Genomic DNA, 25218 nt, shown 5'->3' on the forward strand with positions numbered 1-25218 from the left:
ACTAGGTAGGGAACACCCAAGCCCACCTGGACTTCTGATGTATAGAACCATGAACTAAATTGTTGTTGTAATTTTTAAAAAAATAATAAAAATTTTAAAAGTTGTAATTTTTTAAGCTGCTAAATTTGCGGTAATTTGTTATGCAGCAATAGGAAAGGAATACAGAGGCAAATAGAATATATTTTTTAAATCAGGGTAGTAGTCACATAATATAAGATTATCCATTAACTCTCTGTATGTACAACTCAGTGGCATTAGTCCATTCGCATTGTTGTGTAACCAGCATTGCTACATAGTTCTAAGACATTTCGCCACTCCAAAAGGAAACTTGTAGCCATTAAGCAATTGCTTTCTCTTCTTCCCTTCCCCCAGCCCCTGGGGAACACTAAATGTGCTTTCTGTTTCTATGGATTTACCTATTCTGGATGTTTCATACAAAGGGAATCATACAGTATGTGACCTTTTTGTATCTAGTTTCTTTCATTTAGCATAATAATTTTAAGGCTCATCAACATTGTAGCAAAGAATCAGTACTTCATCTCTTTTTATGGCTGAAACATATCCCATCTTATGTGTATAACACATTTTGTTTCTCCATGCTTCAATCGATGGACATTTTGGGTTGTTTCTTCTTTTTGGCTATTGTGAATAGTGCTGCTATGAACATGAGTGGGCAAGTGTTTGTTTGAATACTGGTTTTCAGTTATTTTGGGTGCAGAGGAGTGGAATTGCCAGGTCTTTTCATAATTCTGTTTAACTATTTGAGGAACTGCTGAACTGTTTTCTGCGGAGCCTGTACCAGTTAGTGTTCCCACCGGCAATGTACAAGGGTTCCAGTTTCTCCACATCCTTGCCAACACTTGTAGTTTTCCTTTTTTTTTTTTTAAATATGTATCCTAAGGGGTGTGGAGTGGTATCCCATTGTGATTTTCATCTGCATTTCCCTGATGACTAATGCTGTTGAGCACCTTTTCATGTATTTGTTAGCCATGTATATATCTTTTGTGGAGAAATATCCATTCATGTCTTTTGCCCACTTTTGATTGGATTGTTTCTCTTTTTGTTGTTGAGTTGTAAGAATTCTTTATATAATCTGGATATTAGAGCCTTGTCAGAGAGATGACATGCAAATATTTTTGCCTATTCTGTAGGTGTAAATAAGCTATTGAGGGACAGGTTTTTTTTCTCTATTAATATATAAAAGCATGTGGGGATGTGTGTTTTTCAAAAAGAATTATATTATGTACTTTCAAATCTTGCTTTCCTCGGGAATAATTTGTAGAAAACGCTCCATTGTGATAAGGGTAAGCTCTAATTCTTTCTGATGCCCCATTGTGTGGGTGCACTATAATTTATTTATGGCCATTGACTCTGTTTCTAGGTTTTTGTTCACTGCCCACAATGCTGCAATTAACATCCTTGTACAATATATGTCTATGTATTGTTTGCTTCATTTTTATGAAATTTATTTCCAGGAGTGGGATAGCCGGGTCAGAGTATATGCGTTTTTTTATTTTAATAGGCATTGTTCAGTTGTTTTCCATAAACCAGCAACATGAGAATATTTGTTTTGCACTGCATCCTTGCCAACAATAGGTGTAATCAATTTTTTGTTTTAATTTTTGCTAGTCGGATAGGTGGAAAATCAGTGGTTCTCAACTTGTAGTGATTTTTGTCCCTTCCAGGAGACATTTGGCAAAGTCTGGAGATATTTTTGACTGTCATAATTGTTAGTCATGGTGGGTGATAGGTGCTACTAGCTTATAGTGGACTGAGCCAGGAACTCTGCCAAACATCCTACCATCCCAAAGACAGCCCCACAACAAAGAGTTATCCAGCCTACAAGGCCAACAGTGCCAAGGTTGAGAAACCCTGGTATAAAGAGCTACCCCCTTTTATCTTCAGTTTGAAAGTCTTTATGGGTGAGTTTGAACATCTTTCCATATGTTTGTAAGCTGTTTGGATTTACTTTTCTGTATTTTACCTATCTTTGTCCTTTGCTCATTTTTCTTATGGTTGTTTATCCCTATCTTATCAACTAATGAGAGCCTTTTATATTTTATAAACCCTTTGTCCTCTTCATTGAAAATATTATTTTTTAAAATACACTTTTTATTGACTTGTTTGCCAAATAGTCAAATCTTATTGAAGAACATAAAGCAAAGTTTGAAAAAAATGGTCACACTATGCCCTTAGATAGGAAAACATCATAAAAATGTTCCTTTTACCAATTTATAATCTTAATGTAGTTCCAGTTGGAATCCAAACAGTATCCAATTATGGTTCCAAAATTATCTTAAAGTTTATATAGAATACTAAATGTATAAGAATGGCCAATAAAATTTTGCAAAGAAAGACTAGCAAGGTATACTTACATCCCGGATATCAGAACATACTTTAAAGGTACTGGATTAAAAAAAAATTGGTAATGTTATTGGAATAGCCCACTATGTAAGTGAAACAGACCAGAGAATACAGAAATAGGGCTCACTATCTATGAACATTTAATAAATGACAACTGTTTTGTTCAATTAAGTGAAAAAAGGATGGATAATTTAATAAATGTTACTGGCAAAACTGTTGATCCATATGAAGGAAATTAAATTTGGAAAAGTCTTATGCCATAAATAAAAATGAATTCTAGATTTAGAAATGATTTAAATTTATGTAATACTAATATTCCAAAAACAATCTCGGGGACTACATGTATACTCTAGGAGACAAGGAAACCCTTTAAGAGTGGAAACATACTAATATAAAGTAAAATAGAAGTAACATAAAGTGAATGATAAAATGATCATATTTATTTACCTGATCTATCTTATTGAGGAGACAGAGCAGAGGTCTTGTCTTAAGCTCTTGTTTTTCTGGCAAGTTGAAGGAACTTAATGAATCTTGGTGAATGAATGGTCCTCTATAGATCACTGATTCTAATCCCTTAAATAACCCATTACAAAATCTCAAGGACAGCTGCCCCAGCAAGCAGTGACCTACACAGTATGAAGGAGTCCAACAGGTTTTTTTACATATGGTATAGTGCAGTTAGGAAAGAAGCACTGATTCTTACCTGTTGTGTGACATAGAATTTTAGAGCAAAGGTAAGAATTAAGATCAGCCTGTCTATTGCATCACTTTCCAGAAGAAGACTCTAAGTTACAGACAATTTAACGGACATGTGATATGATATGATGAAATGGGAAACATGCCTGTTGGCCCAGCTTGAGCTTTGTTCTACAGTAGAAATAATGATGGAATTTAGTAAAACATAATTATAATCGTACACTATTAATTTTGAAAATAATATTGAAGCTGAGGCCAAGAAATGTAAATCAACGTACCAAGATCACCAAGAGAGTTAGAAGCAGACTCAAAATAGTATTCGGATGTACAGACTCGAAGTCCAGTACTAATCCTCCATATCATGCAGCCTTTTATGTTTTCTTCTAGTTATTACATATATATTTTTTTTTACTTTTCAATATGATGTACCACAAAGCAGTTATCCTGGAAAGCAGAGTATGGAAATGCCTTTCAAATATATTTACTAGAACTTATATTTTTACTTCATTCTCAGAAGTATGGTAGATACAAATAGATGGGTACAAAGAGACTTTTTTCTCAGTTTATGGATGGGGACTGTGGGACAGGAAATCTCAGTACATCAACGTCACATTTGTTCCCTCAACAAGAGTTTATTGAGAGCCTGTTTTCCAAGGCATTGTACTTGGTGCCACCAAGAAACAATGACAAGACAGTCCCCAACTTTGGGGTGCTCATCTGATGAATTGGTGGTGAATCAGTCATCCAAATCCTACACAACCCTGTGCTCCTGAATGGCCCCAAAACTGGTAACCTCTGTCACAAGCAAGTAAATGACTGTGCTGTGGTCTCCAGTAAAAGGCCAACTCAGTTCACAAGTAATTCTTCTCCCTGTTTCTTAAATACTGGGTCCAGAATTTTGTATGTAGTCATCAAAGCATCACCCCACAGCTAAGCCAAGTCATGGAGCAACCCATCTAAAGGGCCTGCTCAGCCTGTGTGGGCTGGGAATGTGGTTCCAGACAGGCGAGGGATTGCCACACCAACAGGGCCCTTTGGGAAAGTGCCCTGGAGATTGCTCAGCATTCACTTTGTGGAAGCATTCCTCCCTCCTGCCTCTGCCAGCCTGCTGCCATCCTTGACATCTAAATTAGAATGCCACCATCACTCACCAGTCTTAAAATATCCCATCCAGTGTGAAAAGGTAGCACACCCTATGAGAACAAACCTATTGTTGTTAACCTTATTTCAGGTATCAATGAACCATTACCTTCATCCTCTGACTTGCATTTATTTGATTGTAGGGTTGTTGTTGTTTTGTTTGCCTCTAGTCTCTTCCTCCATACCACAGTCTGAATAATCTTTCTAACATCCAATATTACCCTTATCCTTCCTTTTGGTTGTTCAAGAATTTTGGGTGCTTCCTGAATAAAGCTGGGACTTGTTATTCCTGACTTTGGCTAGCCCCCCTCCCCCACCAGTCTCATCCTCCACTACTCACCTGTATACCCACGATGTTTAGTTACAAGCTGCTCACCAATTCCTCAAGATGCTGTTCAGAAGTCTTATCTCCCCCACCATAAACACCTTCGTCAATTGTCTAAGCTACCACACTGGAACGAGAATGCACATGGCCCAGGGTTCAGGGTGTGCCCTTGGGAAGGGCCTGGGAAGTTCTGGAGAGGTACACTGGGGGCAGACAGTCACTTGGGAGGTTGCAGCCATCGAAGTCCTGTCTGTGACTCAGCTCTTGAGCTTCCTCAAGTCGCACAGAATGAATTCCATCTGAGGCCAGAACAGATGAGATTATTCAGCCACGCCAAGTGGTGAGATAATTTATTTTCTAATACACAGATCTTCCTTTACATAAGACAGGTTTCTGTCCCAATAAACCCACTGTAAGTTGAAAATACTTAATACACCTTAGCTATCAGACATCATCGCTTAGCCTAGCCTATGTTAAGCATGCTCAGAACACGTACATTAGCCTACAGTTGGGCAAAATCATCTAACACAAAGCCTGTTTGATAATAAAGTGTTGAGTATCTCATGTAATTTGTTGAATACTGAAAGTGAGGAACAGAATGGTCATCTGTGTACAGAACAGTTGTGTGTTGATTGTTTGCTGTCATGATCACAGGGCTGACTGGGAGCTGTGCCTCGCTTCCTCTGCTCAGCATCATGAGAGAGGATCGTCCCACGTATGGCTAGCTGGGGAGAAGATCCTAATTCAAATTTCAAAGTACAGTTTCACTGAATGTGTGTCCCTTTTGTACCACCATGAAGTCAAAAAGTCCTAAGTCCAACCATCATAAATTGGGGACTACATATATATATATATATATATAAACAGGAATGGGACAGGCTCTGCCAGGCTGTACAGAATGTTGACAGTAGCTTTACATGGGAAGAGACTACAGTGGAGGTGCGGAGTGGTTGCCCAGCCAAGCATGCTGGACCCTACGATACAGACTGGCTGTGGGCTGGCAGAATGTGGGGGCTGGACCAATCCAAGGCTGGGGACTTCTAGGGCACAGGGATGAAGGACGGAAGGACACCCACAGGAGCATTGGGAGGGTTTGTAAGGAATGGTTTGGAGAAGAAAGTGAAGCCAGGAGGGATCCCACAGGAGAGGATACGGGCTGAGAGAATGGGAGGGAAATCTATGAGTGGATGGGCTCAAAGTTTAGGAGATCCACAAGGAGTTTCAGGCTGGTTGGGTTTCCCATTGCCCACCTGGACTCGTTATGAGAGATGAGGAGGTTCAGGCCATGCTCACAGGAATCAGCTGGTGAAGCAGAGTGGAAGGCGAAGTGATCTGTAAACAATTGATAGAAAACACAAAGAGAGGATCATTTAGACAAACGCTAGGCTTTTAGAAAAGCACTGCTAATGTTTCACTGGGGTGGATGTTTACCCATAATCTGTGGGAGGACAGCTGTTACACTGTACACGGCCTAGTGCATCAGCAAATCCTGTCAGCTTAAAATCTGTCCAGAGACCCACCACTTTTACCACCTTTATTGCTCCTCTCCATTTACAGGGATATCAGCGACTGCTTCTAAATTGGTCATCCTGCGAATATCCTTGCTCCTCTATAGTACACAGCAGCCAGAAAGATTCATTTAAAGCATAACTCAGGTCATAAATTTTCTGTTCAAAACTCCTGAGTATACTTCCCGTTCTCATTCAGCAAAAAACCCCAGGGCTTTCTAGAGCTACACTGCCAACCCCCGCCCCCCCACTCCCCCCCAAGCCACCTCTTCCCAATTCTGTCCCACTTAACGGTCCCATCTTACCGTTGACTGATCTCACCTGCTCTCCTGCACCCGCTCCGGCTCAGTCAGCTTCAGCCTTCTTGGTCTCCTTGTTGTTCCCAGATCAACCCCCGCTCCCTGGGAACATGAGTTTATTGCAGGATGTTTGCACTCACTGTTTTTTCTGCGGGCCAGTTTTTTCTCCCATGTATCTGTGTTGTTTACTTCCCCACCCCACCTCCTTTGGTCTTTGCTTAAATGTTACCCCCGCCTATACTATTTAATATTGACCTTCTCCCTTTCACAAACACCTTGTTCCCTCTGGTTTATTTTCGTCTTAGAACCTAATAATGTCTGACACCCTATATGCTTTCCTTATTGTGTATTGTCTTTCTTTTCTGACTTGAGGGTAAATGCCATTAGATGGTGGATTTTGTCTGCTTTGTTCTCTTCAGTACTTATAAAAGTGGCTGGCACTTACAAAATAATCAGTGAAATGACTGAAGAGAAACTTGCTCATGACTAAGGTGAAGTTTTAATGGAATAGAAGCTTCAGTACAGACAAAAGGAGAAAAAGACATGATAAAAAAGGTCATTTTCTCTGGAAAGAGGAAAGAGAAAATGAAAAAAGACAGAAGAAAGAAAAAATTAACAAGTGACTAATGTTTTCTAACAGATCCTTAATAGTCCAAGGACTGGGACAGATCAAAGGTCACAGATGGAAAACAAAGGGTTGGAATAAGGATTAGGAAATCAGCCAGAAGCCTGGCATTCCAAGTACATATCCTAGGAGAAGCCTGCAATTGAATTTAACATCCCTCCACATCCATATAGATTTAGGTTGCAAAAAACTACAGCCCAGTATGAGAAATGGTGTTTTTTTGTTTTTTTTTTTTTAAGATTTTATTTATCGGAGAGAGAGAATGAGAGAGAGCACATGAGAGGGGGAAGGGTCAGAGGGAGAAATAGACTCCGAGGCAGACTCGGTCCTGGGACTCCAGGATCATGACCTGAGCTGAAGGCAGTTGCTTAACCAACTGAGCCACCCAGGCGCCCTGAGAAAGGGTGTTTTTTGAAGTGTGGCCTTGGGTTTAGGTAGGCCAGTACTTTACAGGAGTTAAACACAAAAGGACAAGAAATGTCTTGGTAAAATAGGCTTAAAAATGGTTCCTTTGAAAGACATTCTCTTAACATGAAAACAGGAAAAACTGGCATCTTTTGAGTACTGAAAGTACAGTGAGTAAAGTGTTAGGGAAATAGCACTTTGGGGAGGGGGGAAAGAATGGGGGAAGGTAGTTAAATATAAACCTGGTTTTATTTGCAAAGCTTTAATCTTGATAAATGGCACCTTCTTAAAGCAAATACCTTATCTAGGGAGCTCGTTAACATTGCTATGTCAAAATCTAGGCCCTAGATTCCAAATTCTGGGGGAAACAATTTGTTTAGAGTCCATTGGACTGAGTGTTAATATGACAACACACCATAAAATATTAAGAAGTTAGCTAGTAAGAAAATATTAATATGTGATTACTCAAACCAGGCTTTAATAGCTAGAAATTTAAAAATAAGTCTGTTAGTTTCTTAGGGCTGTTCATCTGCTAGGCATTTCTCTGCAGTAACTAAAACTTTGTTTTCTGTAAATGATGAACAATAAATATTTGTTTAATGGAATTGAATGATGCCAAAAACGTTATATTCATTTTCAGGAAAAGTGATTATTAGAAATGATTAATCTGTATTAAATGAAATAAATTATAAATAAGAATCAGATTATGTCTGTACATATAATGTTTGATTGTTGATGTGTTTACCATAGGTATCCTTCTGTGAGCTGGGTTAAGGGGTTTTACTACCAAAACAGAATGGTGCTCTATTCCAAGATTACAGGTAAAAATTAGATTAATGGAAATACTTTTCTCAATTTACATTTTCTTTTTTCTTTTTTTTAAAGATTTTATTTATTTGAACATAGCGAGAGAGGGAACACAAGCAGGGGGAGTGGGACAGGGAGAAGCAGGCTTCCCATGGAGCAGGGAGCCCGAATGCGGGGCTTGATTCCAGGACCCTGGGATCATGACCTGAGCTGAAGGCAGATTCTTAATGACTGAGCCACCCAGGCGTCCCTCAATTTACATTTTCTTTCCCAAAAATTGTTCGGAAACTTTTGGCTTCTACTACCATTTGCTTAAAATAGAATTTGGTGCAAGAACTCTGCAAAACTTTCATGTACAATCTTGAGCTCATTGCTACCAAATGACTATCAGAATCATGACTTAGAAAAAGTAATATTTATGATACGAGCTGTGTCTAAAGGAAAACTATTTTCCTTTAGAGACTGTGAAATCTACCTTTGGCTTAAGCTGGACCATCAGAGAGCCATGCACTTGGATCACATAGCACTGACCTTTTACTGAGCTGTGCTTTGGTGGGGATGCATCAGCCATTCCTGAGGGATGCACAGGAAACAGCCTTATAAAATCTGCTCTTGTAGATGCTCGATACACTACATGATGACCTCTTTCTGTGGTCCTTTGAGAGAAATTTATTTTTAATTTCAGTATCAAGAAAAGTGCTTCCTTTGAATATTTTTTTGGGGGACACTCTACTGTACAACGGATAAGGTTTTACTTTTTACATCTGCTATTTTAAAACTTCCTGCTAAACCCAAGCCCTCTCAAAGCAAGCTGTGGGGGTTTCTGGTCCGCATTTCCATATTCCTCTCTTTCTTGGGTCCCGTTTATGTTCCCACCTCTGTTTTTGCTTTCTCTTCCATTTCTAACATAAGTTATCTAGTAGTCGTTTTTCTTTTCTTATAAGCAACTTTACATCTTTTAGGGAACAAGTCGAGAGCATTTTATTTTTTTTTTTGCTGAGAGCATGATGCTCTCAATTACTTTGCCTCGGAAGAAGTGTGAGACTTTTTGATTTAGGAGGGTAGCTGCTAGGAGGGCAGAGAAGATTCTTTATCATACCTGACCAATATCAAACCACACTATCATCACCAGCCAATAGTTTGTAAAGACCCTTATGACGCACTGCAGAAAATTATAGTCTTCACAATACATACTGCCATGTAGCATGGTGAGCATTCTTCCTCATTTAGTCTCTGGCACAGCTGATTTACATCTCCCTGCTTCATGCCTCCTTCGTTGGCAACCAATGAACTGTATACTCATAAAATTTTTACTTACTTCTGTTTAAAATTATCCAATTTGTCTCTGAATAATTTATAATAATTTCTGAATCCCATACTAGCCCTCTGGACTCCAGACATAAACGAATGTTAAATAGTCCCTACCCTTGAAGAAAACATAATTAAGCCAGTTAAACCCACTGAAGAAAGTCAATGCAAGCTGTTCAAGTCTTTTAGCCCCGATAATTAATGCTCCACCTCTGGGTGAGACTTGCTGAACTCTGGCAGTCGAACCAGACGCCGCCTACTGGGAAAATGCGGGCTTACAGAGAAAGAGCCTCAATGCAGCTCAGCCGGGCGATCGTACTTAATGCCACTGAGCTGTACTCCTATAATGTACGTGCCAACCATTTTTTGTTATGTGTATTTTACCACGATTTTTAAAAAAAAGTAATGAGTGGTATAAAACAAGGTGTTCGACACAAGAGTAATCAGTAACAATTGTTCATAATAATACCACTATATTGATATAGTTTATCATATTTACATAATCATTGCATGTATAGGGCTTAATATGTGCCAAGTACTATTCTAAGCACTTTACATAGAAATACAGTCTTTGTCACTGTTTCCCTAAGACTACTGAGAAAAGTTTTGCATTCTTATCTGTCACATCTGGAAACAGGCTTGCCACATTCCCGACTTTCCGGAAGCCTCTACAGTCCCCAAGAAGAACTTTGATAGAAGGCAGTTGGGACAAACAGAATGGTAAACCCATTACCAAATTTCATGCCCCCAAAGGCAGGTGGGTATATGAAATTATCTGAAACATTGAGAAGTTGCCCCTGAATGTAAAGCATGGATGTGCGGACGAACCAAGGGAGGCTCTGCTGTGGGCTAGTACTGAAACACAACGAAACAGAACTCTTGTCATTATCCAAATAGACCCATGTGATTGTCTCATCTCTCAGTGGGTCAGTGTCCCACATATGACACCCTTCTGCCCACCTGGTGCCCTACTCCAGCACCATTCCTTCTGACCAGTGTGCCCCACTCAGCAAGCCAGAATCCTGTCCAAGGTTGGCATCCTCTGTCCCATCTCTCAAGGTAACCTACTTTTAATCTGGTTACCGCCATCCGTCATTCACAGTTTGCAGATTAGGGATATATTTTGTATCTGTATGTGTTTCTTGCCCTACCCTCAGATAGTTGGGTCCTCCTGGGTAGCTGCTGTTTTTATTTTTTTTGACCTTGCAAACACACTGGATTCATGCTCACGGAGCAGGGGATGGAGACAGATGCATAAGGCATTATCAGGAGTAGGGAATGGGTGGGCAGGCTGAGGAAAGCTTACAGGACCCTGAACTTAAACATAAAGCTCTTATACTACCCTGGTTTTCACTGACCTTATCCCAATCCCCTGCTTTGGCATTTTGCATAGATTTCCTTGATTTGCATCTAGTGTCTTCAAGATCTGAGTCAAATGACCTTCTTCAAAAGCTTTCACAGTGCAAGTCCATCTTACATGGGTACTGCTTTGACTGACTTTTTACTACTCAGAGTGTAATCTGCCCATAGTCTCTGTTTGCCTCTTTTTTTTAATTGAAGTACAGTTGACGCACGATGTTACATTAGTTTCAGGCGTACAACATAGTGATTCAACAAGCATAGCTGCTATGTGTCACACTATTCACTCTGTTCCCCATGCTGTACCTTTCATTCCTGTGACTTATTCATTCCATAACTGGAACCCTGTACCTCCCACTTTTCTTCACCCATTTTGCTCATCTCCCCTACCCCTCTCCTCTCTGGCAACCACCAGTTTGTTCTCTGTATTTATGGGTCTAATTCTGCTTTGCTTTTTGTTTTGTTTTTTAGATTTCAAATGTAAGTAAAATCATATGGTATTTGTTTTCCTCTGTGTGACTTACTTTACTTAGCATGATACTCTTTAGGTGCATCCGTGTTGTCATAAATGGCAAGATCTCATTCCTTTTTAAGGATGAGTAATATTCCATTGTATATATATCCCACATCTTTATCCATTCATGAATGAATGGACACTTGGTTTGCTTCCGTATCTTGGCAATTGTAAATGATACTGCAACAAACACATGGGTGCACATATCCTTTCAAATTAGTGTTTTCATTTTCTTTGTACAAATATCCAGTAATGGAATTAGTGGATCATATGGTAATTCTATTTTTAATTTTTTAAGGAACCTCCATACTGTTTTCCACAGTGGTGGCACCAATTTATATGCCCACTAACAGTTGCACAAGGGTTCCCTTTTCTCCATATCCTTGCCAACACTTGTTATTTGTTGTCTTTTTTGTTCTAGCCATTCTAACAGGTGTGAAGTGATATCTCATTGTGGTTTTGATTTGCATTTCCCTGATGATTCATGATGTTCAGCATTTTTTCATGTGTTTTTTTGGCCACCTGTATGTCTTCTTTAGAAAAATGTCTATTCAGGTCCTCTGCCCATTTTTTTTTTTTAATCAGATTTTTTTGTTGTTGAGTTGTATAAGTTATTTATATATTTTGGATGTTAACTCCTTATTGGCTATATCATTTTCAAATATCTTCTCCCATTCAGTAGGTTGCCTTTTTGTTTTGTTGACAGTTTTCTTTGCTGTGCAAAAGCTTTTCCTTTTAGTGTTTTATTTGCTTCTTATGTTTGTCTTCTCTATCCAACTAAATAATAAATGTTAAAAGAGCCAGAGCAGTGTCTTTCATTTTTAATATATACTCTCTTACAATGCCTATCATTGTGCTTTGTTGTATAGATAGGATGAGGTAAATAAATATTTTTTAAAAACAAATTAACATGGCGGTACAACTTGGGATGTTCATATTATTTTTTCTCTTCATATACCAAATACAAAATACATAAATATCTTTGGTGGGGACATCTCACACAATCAAGAGATAGCAAATTTTAAAGCTTACAGCACATTACCCAGATATGAAAAACTTATTACCTGGGCATTGGTAATGTAAATGTCACTCCACACAAAGTCATTTTATCCGCCAGTGTCTTACTGCTTGCCCCATCTCTAGTCTCTGAAAACATAAGAACTCAGGAAAATTAGGCATTCAGAATTTTCTATAAAAATCACTTTTTGTTAGGAAAAAATGCCAAGAAAATGGTAGCGTGGAAATCTCAGATATTCTTAAGTGTGTGTCAGGCTCACTATCTTAGGGCATATGTGCCGGTTGTAGAACCCAAATCCACTGACCCATGAATTGCTCTTTCTTGGCCTATCTGGAGAAGCAAATGGTAAAGCATTTATGGCTCTATAGAGGATTCAAGCTATTTGGTTAATACTTCTTCCCTGCATTTGCCAAAGTGGTTCTGAACTCAAATAATTGTGATTATTCAAAGTTATTCCTAAAAATAATGAAGTCTGTAATTTCTTTTAACAACTTGAAAAAATCCTGGAGCAGTAATTCTATGTTTCCTCTGAACTTTTCATATTTGCAATACACTCACAGGCTGTTTTCTAATTCTCAACTAGAATTATTAGTAATGTTTAGGATTTTATCTGTTAGTTTCTTCAAGTCATGATTCTACTGTGAGTCATTTAGCTCCTTTGCATAGCAACTACTTATGATAGAACAAACAGTGCACAATGATATGTCAGTGGAGGATATATTATGCAACAAAAGTTGTAATTTCATCTAAAGGTTTTCAAAGAGAGGAATAAAAAATATGGAAATGCTTTTTTATTTGAAAAAGAGGGGTTTTAATATTTCCACATAGCATCAAATGTAACTAAACATCTCACTGATCCCCAAACAAGTAGTTTTCAGATCAATTGACAGGCATTCTTAATTAATATTTATATATTAATAAATAACATTTCATATCTACCTGTTTGGGGGGGGATGATTTATAAATGTTACTATATCCATTCTGTGGAAGACAAACCAGACTAAAAAAGAGGCTGGGAGTCTGATCATCTGGCTTCTAGCTTCAGCTCTGACACAAACAAGCAATAATTTCAGGCAAGTTGTTTAACCTTTGGGGACTTATTCTTTTCACATAGGATAACAAAGTTGGAGCTCATGTTCCATCCTCATCTCATCCCTTACCTATTACTCCACATTATTTTCTTGTCCCTATTATATCTTGGTAGATTCTAGATCAGGAGAGATCCTGCTCACTTCTTCAGTAGAGGGACCCATGACTAGCTATGTAATTTGTGGGGCCCATTGCAAAATAAAAATATCAGCCTCCTAGTTAAAAAATTACTAAGAATTTCAAGAGGGTGACAACAGAGCATTAAACTAAGCATGGGGCCCCTAAGAGTGTGGGGACTCTGTGACTGAACAGATCACACATCCATGAGGCTGGCCCTGGAGAGACCAAAGGAATTTTTTCTTTACATTCAGACACTCTCTTTTGCTCTTAACAGTATGAAAATCAGAGAAATCTTGGTGGAACAGTGACATGAATCACTAAAGGAAAGAAATAATGAGAATACAGTATTAGAAAGCCAGTGTTTTAGATTGACCAAAATGACAAAACAGGAGGCTCCTGACTTTCCCTCCTCCCACGGATTTGCCAAATGTACAGCTACACATGAATCATTTCCCTCTGAAAGATATCTAAAAACCAACTGAGTAACTCCTCCACATCAGCCTACTGAGAAAACGCTCACATCAAAACGGGTAGGAAATGCTGAGACACACACCATAAACCCCACTCCTGGCACAGTGCCTTACAATTGGGAGGGAACTCCCAACTCCCAGCTTCTGTGAGTGAAGGGTTTGGACCACACATCTAGTGCTCAACTTTTAAGGCTACTGTGCGAGGGGTGGGTCCCCAAATCTCCTAGCTCAGAGAGTCAGCAGGGTTTGGCATTCATAAGTTCCACAGGACATACCAAACAAAGAAGCAGCTGTTAAACAGGCACATGAACACTCCCCCACCTATTCCCCAGGGCTCAGTGCAGATGGAGCAGGCAAATGTGCCCATCTCCCAGTCTTTCCCTGGAAGGGGTTTGAGTTCAGAATTTCCCAGCTGCTGCCTGAGGGTCTGGCTTCTAATCAGTTTGCATGTGTGTGCTGATTGGGATCCTCCTAGGAGCCCTAAAAAGCTGGAGGGCACTTGTCTCATATTCTCTCCCTGGCTCACTTCAACAACAACAAAAATCCAAGTTGCCAGCTTTTTCCTGGAAGGAAATTGTCCACACATAAAGTGCTTCAAGTTTTGCAGTTGCCATTCAAGGACCAGGTACCCAAGTCACCTAACTCCAATAGCCACCAGGGCTTGACATCTACAAGTCCCATAGGACCATATTAAACAACAACAACAACAAAAACAGTTTCTAAATGGGCACACAAGCACTTTTTGCAGCTCTCCCTTCTCCAGCTCAGCACAGAAAGGAGAGGCAAGAACATTCATCTCCCAGTTTCTCCCTAGAAGGCATTTGACTGTGTACTTTCCTACCTGCTGTTTGAGGTTCTGGCTTCTAGTTAGACTGCATGTGGGAGCAGACTGAGATCCTCTCAGGAGCCTGAAAGAGCTGGTGGGCATGTCCCCTACCATCTCCCCGCAACTTGTCCAGCAGTAAAATAGTGATAAATGCCTACATTAAAAAAAAAAAATCTCAAATAAAGCTAACACTACATCTAAAGAATTAGAAAAAGAAGAACTAAGCCCAAAGTTAGTATAAGGAAGGGAATAAAAGCGGAAATAAATAAAATATAGGCTAGAAGGACAATAGAAAAGGTCAATGAAACTAAGAGCTGATTTTTTGAAAAGGTAAACAAAATTGACAAAACATTAGCTAAATTAAGAGAAATAAAAGACTGAAATATAAGAAGTGAAAGAATACACATTACAACTGATATCACAGATATACTAAGAATTGTAAGAAACTATTATGAATAATTGTACACCAACAAATTCCTTCTAGGATAACCCAGAAGAAATTAACACATTCCTGGGAACATATAACCTGCCAATGAATCATGAAGAAATAGAAAATCTGAACAGAACAGATTTGTAATGAGTAAGGAAATTGAAGCAGTAATCAAAAGCCTCCCAACAAAAGGAAGCCCAGGACCACATGGCTTCATGGATGAATTCTACCAAACAGTTAAGGAAGAATTAATACCAATCCTTTTGAAACTCCTACAAAAAATTAAACAGGATGATACTCTCCCATACTCATTTTATGAGCCCATACCAATGCCAGAGTATGAGCCTTCATATGAAAGCCAAAGACATGCCAAAAAAGAAAATTACAACCCAATATCCCTGATGAATATAGATGCAAGAATCCTCAACAAAATATTAGCAAACTGAATTTGACAATACGGTATTAAGGCTCAAACACCATGATCAAGTGGGGTTTATCCTTGGGATGCGAAGATATTTCAATGTATGCATTCAGTAAATGTGATATACCACATTAACAAAATGAAGAATCTATATTGTAATATCACTTCAATAGATGTAGTCAAAACATTTAATAAAATTCATCATCTTTTCATGATAAAAACTCTCAACAAGTTAGGTATAGAAGAAAAATACCTCAATATAAAAAGACCATATATGGCAAACCCACAGCTAAACATCATATTCAGTGGAACAAGATCAGGAACAAGACAAGCATGCCCATTCTTCCCTCTTTTATTCGAAATAGCACTGGTAGTCCTGGTCAGGGCAACTAGGCAAGAAAAAGAAATAAGGAACCCAAATCAGAAAGGAGGAAGTAAAATTGTTTCTATTTGCAGATGAATGATGTTATATTAGAAAACCTTAAAGACTACACCAAAACACTATTCTTATAATGTTATATATATATATATATATATATATATATATATATATATATATATAATAGTTAGAACTAATAAATTCAGTAAAGTTGTAGTATACAAGATCAATATACAAAAATCGGTTGCATTTCTATATACTAACAATGAACTATTGGAAAGAGAAATTAAGAAAATAATCCCATTTACAATAGTATCAAAATAAAATACTTAGGAATAAATTTAACCAAGAAGATTAAATATCTGTACACTGAAAACTATAAAACACTGATGAAAGAAACTGAAGACATAGATAAATGGATAAACATTCCCTACTCATGGATTACAAGAATTTGTATTGTTAAAATGTTCACAGTATCCAAAGTGATCTACAGATTCGGTGCAATCCGTATCAAAGTTCCAACGATATTTTTCACAGAAATAGGGAAAAAATCCTAAAATTCATATGGAACCACAAAAGGACCCAAATATCCAAGCAATCTTGGGAAAGAAGAAGAAAGCAGAGGCATCACACTTACTGATTTCAAGCTACATTACAAAGCTATAGTAATAAAAAACATAGGCTATTGGCATAAAAAGAGACGTAGATCAATGAACAGAATAGAGTCCAGAAATAAACCTATCCATATATGGTCAATTAATTTTGACAAAGGTGTGTTGAAAGGACCCACTAAGGTTTCTTTTCTGGGTTTTATGGCAGTAATTTGTTGTAAACGAAGTCGGAGCACATGTAACAATCATGTTAGTCGTGACCTCTACTCTAGCAGCTTTCAGGTTTTAGTGTAGAAGTCTGTTGACAGTTACTGTAAATTGGCATTTATTATGCTATAAATTCTTTTTAATTGACTTAATCATTTGCCATTTTGCAGCTTATGTTCTGAAATGAAAATATCCTGTGGAGAAAAATGACTATACGTTATGAACTCTATTCAAATAATGGCTTAGAATGGGATCCTGTTCTGGATAAAGGGAATTGAGAATGTAAAAAACAAAACTGTCCTGAGGTGAAAAGTATGCTTTGGCTTAAAAAGGCATATAGAATATTATTTACATCTTTTATCATTATTGCTTATTTCTTGGAATAGAATCATTTCTGGCTTTCTCAAAGCCACATATTAACCAATGGCTGTGTTCTGCATTTTTCTCATTTTAGCCTTTGAGATAATTATCAGACATTCTGCACTTTTTAAAATCTCATTTTATAAAGAATTCTCTTATTGGCTATGTAGAACACCATCTACCAGATAGAATAATTTTTGTACTTATGAACCTGCCATTTTCTTAGAGATGTCTTGTTGAGTAGAATAACACTATGATTTAAAGCTTGCAGTAAAAATGCCAAAACTTGTGGTACCTTGGAACCAGTTTATTCTTTATTGTGCTAGGTAGAAATGTGAAGTAGTTAAAATATCTTATTACATAATTTGCTCATTATATAGATGCCACTTTTGTGTTTTTATTCCATTCTTCATTTTAATTTATCTAGTAGTGATGTTTTATACTTTCTGATCAAACAGGTTCATGGTGAAAATTAAAATTTCAGACTTCTCTTATCCTTAAGATAAGAAATAAAATAAAACTATTACTCTTAAAAAGTAATAGTTAAGTCCTATTTCATAAGTGGTAAAAGTTTAACATTTGGAAAAATTTTGTTCATCATACTAGTAATTGGGGGAAAAAGGTAAATTATGTCAAAATGAGACATTTAAATTTAAATTAAATTAAATTAAATTAAATTAAATTTAATTTTAAAATTAGAAATAAAGAGTTAAAAGATATTTCCTTTAGCTAAGTAGTATAACTGGAACTTTTTACTATTAAACATGGCTTTTATAAATGAGTAGTCTAATAATTTTATTCACTGTCAGTATATAATAGCTTATTAATGTTTTCCTCACCCCAGTATGAATTTTAAATTACAAAAAATTGTCCATCAGCTTTAATTTAAAAATAAATCTAGATATTGAAATAAATTTGATACTTTTTTATATAAAAAAATCAAGTCAAAATGGATTAAAGACCCAAACATAAGACCTGAAATTCTAAATCTCCCAGAACATTAACAATGAACTCTTTGACATTGGTCTTGGCAATGACTTTTTTGGATATGACACCAAAAGCATAAACAATTGGGACTACATCAAATTAAAAAGTTTCCACAGAAAAAGAAACCATCAACAAAATGAAAACACAACTTACTGAATGGGAGAAGATATTTGCAAAGCACATATCCAATAAGGGATTAATATCCAAAATATATAAGGGACTCATATGACTCAATAGCAAAATAACCCAAATAAAAAATGGGCAAAGGACCTGAATATACATTTTTCTTTTTTTAAAGATTTTATTTATTTGAGAAAGAGAGTGAGAGAGAGAGAGAGAGCACGAGAGGGGGTAGGGTCAGAAGGAGAAGCACACTCCCCACTGAACAGGGATCCCGATGCATGACTCGATCCTGGGACTCCAAGATCATGACCTGAGCCAAAAGCAGTCGCTTAACTGACTGAGCCACCCAGGCGCCCCTGAATATACATTTTTCGAAGAAGACATATAAATGGCCAACAGATTTATGAAAAGATACTCAACATCACTAATCATCAAGGAAAAGCAAATCAAAACCATGAAATATCACCTCACACCTGGTTGGAATGACTTATCAAAATGACAAGAGAAAACAAATAATGACAAGGATACACACTGTGAGTGGCACTAGCCTCCATGGAAAACAGTATGGTACTTCCTCAAGAAATTAAAAATAAAACTATCATATTATTTAGCAATCCCATTTGTAGACATACATCCAAAGGAAACCAAATCACCAGCTTGAAGAGGTATCTCTATTACCATGTTCATTGCAGCATTATTCTCGATAGTTAAGCTATGGAAGCAACCTAAGTGTACACCAATCGATGAATGAAGAAAATGTGGGGGGCGCCTGGGTGGCTCAGTTGGTTAAGTGACTGCCTTCAGCTCAGGTCATGATCCCAGGGTCCTGGGATTGAGCCCCGCATCGTGCTCCCTGCTCGGCGGAGAGCCTGCTTCTCCCTTTACCTCTGTCTGCTGCTCTGCCTACTTGTGCTCTCTATCTCTGTTAAATAAATAAATGAAAATCTTTAAAAAAAAAATGTGGTATACAGGGGTGTCTGGGTGGCTCAGTTGGTTAAGCATCTGACTCTTGATAGAGGCTCAGGTCATGATCTCAAGGTCATGGGATCAAGCCCCAGTTGGGCTCTGCACTCAGCGGGGAGTCTGCTGGAGATCCTCTCCCCCTCTCCTTCTGCCCCACCCCCCTGCTTCTCTCTCTCTCTCTCTTTGGAATAAATAAATAAATCTTAAAAAAAAAGAAAAGAGAAGAAAATATGGTATACACACAATGGAATATTATTATGCCTTAAAAAAGAAGGAAATCTTGCCATTTATGACAATATGAATGAACCTGGAGGTCATATGCCAAGTGAAATAAGCTAGACAAAGAAAGACAAATATTGTGTAGTATCACTGTATGTGGAAGTAAAAAAAAATCAAAGTCATAGAAGCAGAGAATAGAAGGGTGGTTGCCAGGGGAAGAAATGGGGAGAAGCTAGTAAAAGTGTACAAACTTTCAGTTATAGGATGAATAAGTTCTGAGGATTTAATATATAGCACAGGGACTATAGTTGTTAATACTGTATTGTGTATTTGAAATTTGTTAAGATAGTAGGTCTTAAGCATTCTGATGAAAACAAAACAAAAAAGTAACTATGAGGTGATGACATATTAATTAACTTGATAATGGGAAACATTTTACAACATATACATATGCCAAATCAACAAGTTGTACACTTAAATATATTATGATTTTACTTGTCACATGTATTTCAATAAAGGTGGGAATAATGAAAGCCAATGTTTTGTGGATGTTTGAAGCTCCTATATACATTCACAGGACTCAGCCCACCCACAGATGCAATAGGTAACTCTGACAGTATCTAAAGATGCTCCCAGTGAATTATACTCCTTGGGATGCACCTGTGACTTGGGTTAACCAAAGTGAGGCTGTGCCATTCTGGGCCTAGCTTTCTGCTTCCCAAATTGTGAACACTTGCTTTGAAGAGCCTGAATCACCTTACAAGAAGTCCAGCTCCCCTGTTGGAGACATCCAATGGATAGACCATTTGGAAGCCATGTAAAGAGGAGAGGACCTGAAACCACATGGAGTGTGACAGAGAATCAGCTGTTTCAACATTTCGTTGAGCCTTCTGATGACTCTGGTTAGAGCCATGTCTGACTATAACCTCACTGGGGATCCCAAATGAAGTCAGCCATAAAACCACCCAGCTGAGCCCAGTTAACCCACAGAATCATGAGAGAGAATTAACTTGTTTAAGCATTAAAGATTTGGAGTGGTTTGTTCCATAGAAAGATAGCCTCACCAGTGATTGTTCCACGTGACTTCAAGGAGGCCAGAAAGCTCCCCAGTCTCACAATGTCTATGGGATCATTGAATGCCAAGTTCCCAGGGAAGGGAGTGCAGAAAGGAGAAGTTGTTGAGGAAGGGAGAAGAGGAGGTTGGAGCCATGCAGAGAAGGGCACTGAAGGTGAGCTTCAGAGGCTTGCCAGTCCCAGCAGGAACAGTTGCCTTTGGGCCAATGGTTCCAATGCTGTTTTGCAGGTTTTAGCTTTCTCTTAGGTGAACCTATGTTTTGAAACAGTATACCATTGTAGTGCCAACTAGAATGAAGCCAAGGTTACACGTTCATTTCTTCCGTGGTTATTTTGGTTGTGTTCCATGTCTAAAGACCCTTCACTCAGAACACCAATAAGTAAATCAGTTCCAAGGGAGACCAGGCCAGATTCACAAGTTGGGACGACTGTATCTTTACTCATAGAGGGCCAGAAAAATCATTGTCATATAGGTAAGACAGGGTATTTTAAGCACTCATTATTTCATATGGTATGATTTTTTTTTTTTTTCCATGTCAAGAAAAATGAACCAGGGGCGCCTGGGTGGCTCAGTTGGTTGGGCGACTGCCTTCGGCTCAGGTCATGATCCTGGAGTCCCGGGATTGAGTCCCGCATCGGGCTCCCTGCTCGGCGGGGAGTCTGCTTCTCCCTCTGACCCTCCCCCGTCTCATGCACTCACTCTCTCTCATAAATAAATAAATAAAATCTTTAAAAAAAAAAAAGTCTTAAAAAAAAAAAAAGAAAAATGAACCATTTAAAACCTTGTTTCCTTTACTCTTAAATCACAGTTTGTTTGTTTTTTTTTAAAGGTAGGCGTGAAAGCTATCCAGGTCTATAAATGGCTTTTTAAAAAGTAATATCTCTTTTATTAGTGTGTGTAGGTTTTAAAAGAACTATCATGAAGCATGCTAACTACATAAATATTACTTTACGTAGCATTTTTAATCATTGTGAAAGAAGCCATTTGCTTGTTGGTTCTTGATACATTCCCATCTATATTCAGATTAATGAAGAATTAATTGTTACCATCTCACTGAATTGTGGCAAGGAGTTTACATTATGAAAGTTTCATATATAAAATTTTATTCTCTAATAGAAAAAAAGGAAATACTGAAAATTAACATTTAAAATAGCTATAAAATACATTGCCCGCTCCAAATGGCTTGATATCTTATTTAAGAGTCCTTCCTATGTCTTTGAATATTCAATTCTAGTAAATATCACAGCCAAAGAGTTCCAAGCGAAGCGCAATACTTTGGTTCCATGTTTTAGGAATGATGCGGATAAACCTGGAGATAATTGGTGGGTTGAAAAAGTTCTTCACGTGTCCTTTGATATTATTATTTCCTTTGAAAATCTGAAAGCAAAATATGGTAAGATCTTTAATAGAGATAGGATGGGTATAAAAATCTTACAGGTGATTTTTTTTTTCTTTTGCAATTTTAGCTCAAGCTGAGGGCATCAAGGAACACATACAATGTTATCAGAGATGATCTTCAGTCAATTATGAAATCACATGCCTAGCAGACCTCTTTAGGGATTCCAGCTCGCCCGGGATCTGACCGCTGACAGGGTGTTCTGAAGCAGCTTCAGAACCATCTCTGCCCTTAGCCCCTTGGTAGCTGTGTGACTGGGCAGCTGACTTATATGCTCACTGGCAAAATGGGGGTAATAAAAGTTTACCTGACAGAGGTCGTTATAAAGATTTTTTTAAGTATGTAAACATATGACAAGTGCACTGTAAGCGACAGATAATGGTTAGTTGTCACTAACATTTGAAATAAAATGCAACCATGTGTTTTTACTTATTCTTTTTGGCAGATGCCTTCTATTCTCAATTGAACTGTGTTTTATAACTTGGTTGTTTTCCTTTTTGCGTCCCCAGCAGTTTCCCCAAGATTTAAACACAGCAGCAGCTGAGTCACTGTTTATGACAATGATACCCAACTATAAAGACATCCTGGTACAGTGACAGATATAACCAGCCAAACCAACCAACCAACCAGACAAACAACCCAGGAGTTCACCACAAAGAGAGAGAGGTTCAAATTCATTCACCGAGATAAGGGCTGAGCCCATGATGAGCATTCGGTAAAGGTCATCCCCTTCTCCTGTGTGGCCCCTCTCACTGGCTCCAGCCTGATTTCCCTTCCTGGAATATTAGGCTCATCTCCTTAGTTTTGCCCTAGTAGCATTTTAAAAACATGTGACTGGGAATTAAGGACTATAATGGGGTAGTTCGTCTTGCAGGAAATTAATTTCCTCATCAGTTAGGATAACAATTGTCTCCTGCTTAATAATATGATACAAAAAGCTTTATGGCCGTGGGTATTTGATCAGTCAAGATAACAAGTTTACCCAAGATAATGTTAATATGATGTTATTTCACAGTGGAAGATTCTCTAGACCCCTGTTATGGACTACATGTTTGTGTTCCCCTCAAATTCATACATGGAAACACTAACCCCCAGTGGGATAGTATTAGGAGGTGGGGCCTTTGGGAGGTAATGAGGATTAGAGTAGGTTGTGAGGGTGGGGCCCTCATGATGGGATTAATACATTTACAAAAATAAGAGGAGACATGGAATCTCTCTCTTCCTGCACCAAGGAAAGTCATGTGGGGACACAACCAAGAAGAGAGCCCTCACCAGGAACCCAACCATCCTGGCACCCTGCTCTTGGATTCCAGCCTTCAGAACTGTGAGAAAGAAGTGTTTGTTGCTTCCATCTATGATCATTTGTTAGAGCAGTGGAAGCCCACTGAGACAATGCTACCATCTTTCTCAATCAGAGCTAATTAAGCCTCACACCGCCCCCTGGTGTTTGGTTCTCACTATTTCACAGGTGGCTCAGCCACCTCAGAAAGATGACCTGCATGGTCTCTGTTCCCAGAGCAGCTACCTGCTGAGTGAGGGTTCAGACTTCTCAGGGAGGAGGTGCATGTCAGTGCATATTTGTCAAATGCAAAGAGCTGTTTGCAAATGTAAGGTATTTCTCTCATCATAACAGTTGGTGAGTTGCTTTGTTGCCATGACAGCACCCTGTACCTTGTCCACCATGGAGGATTTCTGCCTGTAAGGCTTCCATTCCATTCCCTGGTCACTGTAGTGGATGCTATAGCTCTTCACGTACATTTCAGAGGACAGAGACTTGCAACCCTGTGTTACAATCGCAGTTATTTTCTTGATTTTGAGCAGATCAATTTGTAACCACTGTTTGTTGTTGTTTGCCTGTGAAAATGATGAGGACACATGAATAAGGCAGATGTTAAAACCTTCAATTTTTTAGACCAAGATACTCAGAAATGCGCAGCCCTCAAAGGCTCTCTTTTCTGTCTCAGCCCTTAGGGTTCTCTGTCTCCTAGAGGACTTCCCTGTTCCTTCTTGTTTGCTGTCGCAGACGTATATAAACTTTTACTAGAGTATTTCATATATCGTACAATAATGGTTTACTTATTTGTATCCCTCTTTGAAGGCACGGATTTACTGTATTTTGTTTTCAGGTACTTAGCACAATGCATGGCACACAGTTGGTGTTCAACAAATATTTTTTGAATGAATAAATAAATGAATCTTACTTGAGAAAAAATATTAGATTGCTAAATTATCTGTAAATATTATTCTCTTAACCAAATTTGTTTAAATGCCATGATGATATTGCTGATGGGTTATCTGGGAAAGAATTGGGTAGCATCCTCTCTCTAACTTATTTTAGGAAAAGTTCCATTTTTCTTTCCCTTGCTTATGTCAACCAGGAGGAGTAGTCCAATTTCTTTTTTCTGATATTTCAAATAAATGTAATACTTGAGAGACCTAATAAAGCCATGACTAGGACTTGATATGGTATGGTATGGTAGCTGTCCTGTCTCTGGCCTAATGAAGTGCCTAATCATACTTGGAGAAAGAGGATCAGAAGGGCTAACTGAGTTTTGGAGTAATCTGAGACAAATTTTCACCTTTGGGAGATTTATCATGCCCCATAGTCTCATTCAGTTCTATATGAAATAATAAATAGTGATATATTTCTTTAACATCACTTATGTGTACATGTATGTATGTGTATATATTGATACACAGATATATGTATAATTCATCTACTATATGTATTTTTAAAGCAAATTAATTGAATTAAAATTATTGTATTAATTAATTTTTATTAATTTTGTAACACCCTCTAGTGACATTTGGTGGTTTCTTAGTGTATCTTCAAGCTGTGTAGTATCCAATCCAGGTCGTACCAGTGATACAGAGGTAGAGAGCTAGAGGGTTTTGAAGACATAACAATTTTTATAGGTATAAAAGAGGCAGAGATGCCTCAGTATGCATGTGTGCCTGCCTCAGTCTGGCTGATATTTTTTTACCCTCTCTAAAGAGACCCTATAAAGATATTTGATTCTAATAGAAGATGAAGTGAAACAGTTCTGATCTAGAATTCCAGATTTAAAATGATGGCATTAAAATTTAGAATTAGTATTTCATCTTTGAAGCCATTATTATATCACAAAGACTAAGAGCAAATTATATACAGAGCAAAATTTTTCAAAAAGCTGT

At 38.0% G+C, this 25218-nt stretch overlaps 1 protein-coding gene and 1 long non-coding RNA gene across 2 annotated transcripts in view; both read right to left on the reverse strand.

Annotated features, from left to right (window-relative positions):
- Nucleotides 1-4861: 4861 nt before the first annotated feature.
- On the reverse strand, nucleotides 4862-15794 carry LOC145722278 (uncharacterized). The gene is made up of 2 exons (XR_014146422.1): nucleotides 6355-15794; nucleotides 4862-5857 (listed from the first exon to the last, which is right to left on the reverse strand). It is a non-coding gene; the product is annotated as an uncharacterized LOC145722278 (long non-coding RNA).
- A 5797-nt stretch (nucleotides 15795-21591) lies between these two features.
- Nucleotides 21592-25218, reverse strand: part of F5 (coagulation factor V) — a 66859-nt gene continuing 63232 nt past the window's right edge. The window contains exons 24-25 of the mRNA XM_081824561.1: nucleotides 23716-23898; nucleotides 21592-22025 (exon numbers count right to left, since the gene is read on the reverse strand). Coding sequence (XP_081680687.1) covers nucleotides 21879-22025; nucleotides 23716-23898 — 330 coding nt within the window. The 3' untranslated portion in view covers nucleotides 21592-21878. The remainder of the gene's footprint in view (nucleotides 22026-23715; nucleotides 23899-25218) is intronic.

The sequence above is a fragment of the Leptonychotes weddellii genome, chromosome 6, assembly GCF_054177405.1.
Source record: "Leptonychotes weddellii isolate Sample4059 chromosome 6, ASM5417740v2, whole genome shotgun sequence".
NCBI lineage: Eukaryota > Metazoa > Chordata > Mammalia > Carnivora > Phocidae > Leptonychotes > Leptonychotes weddellii.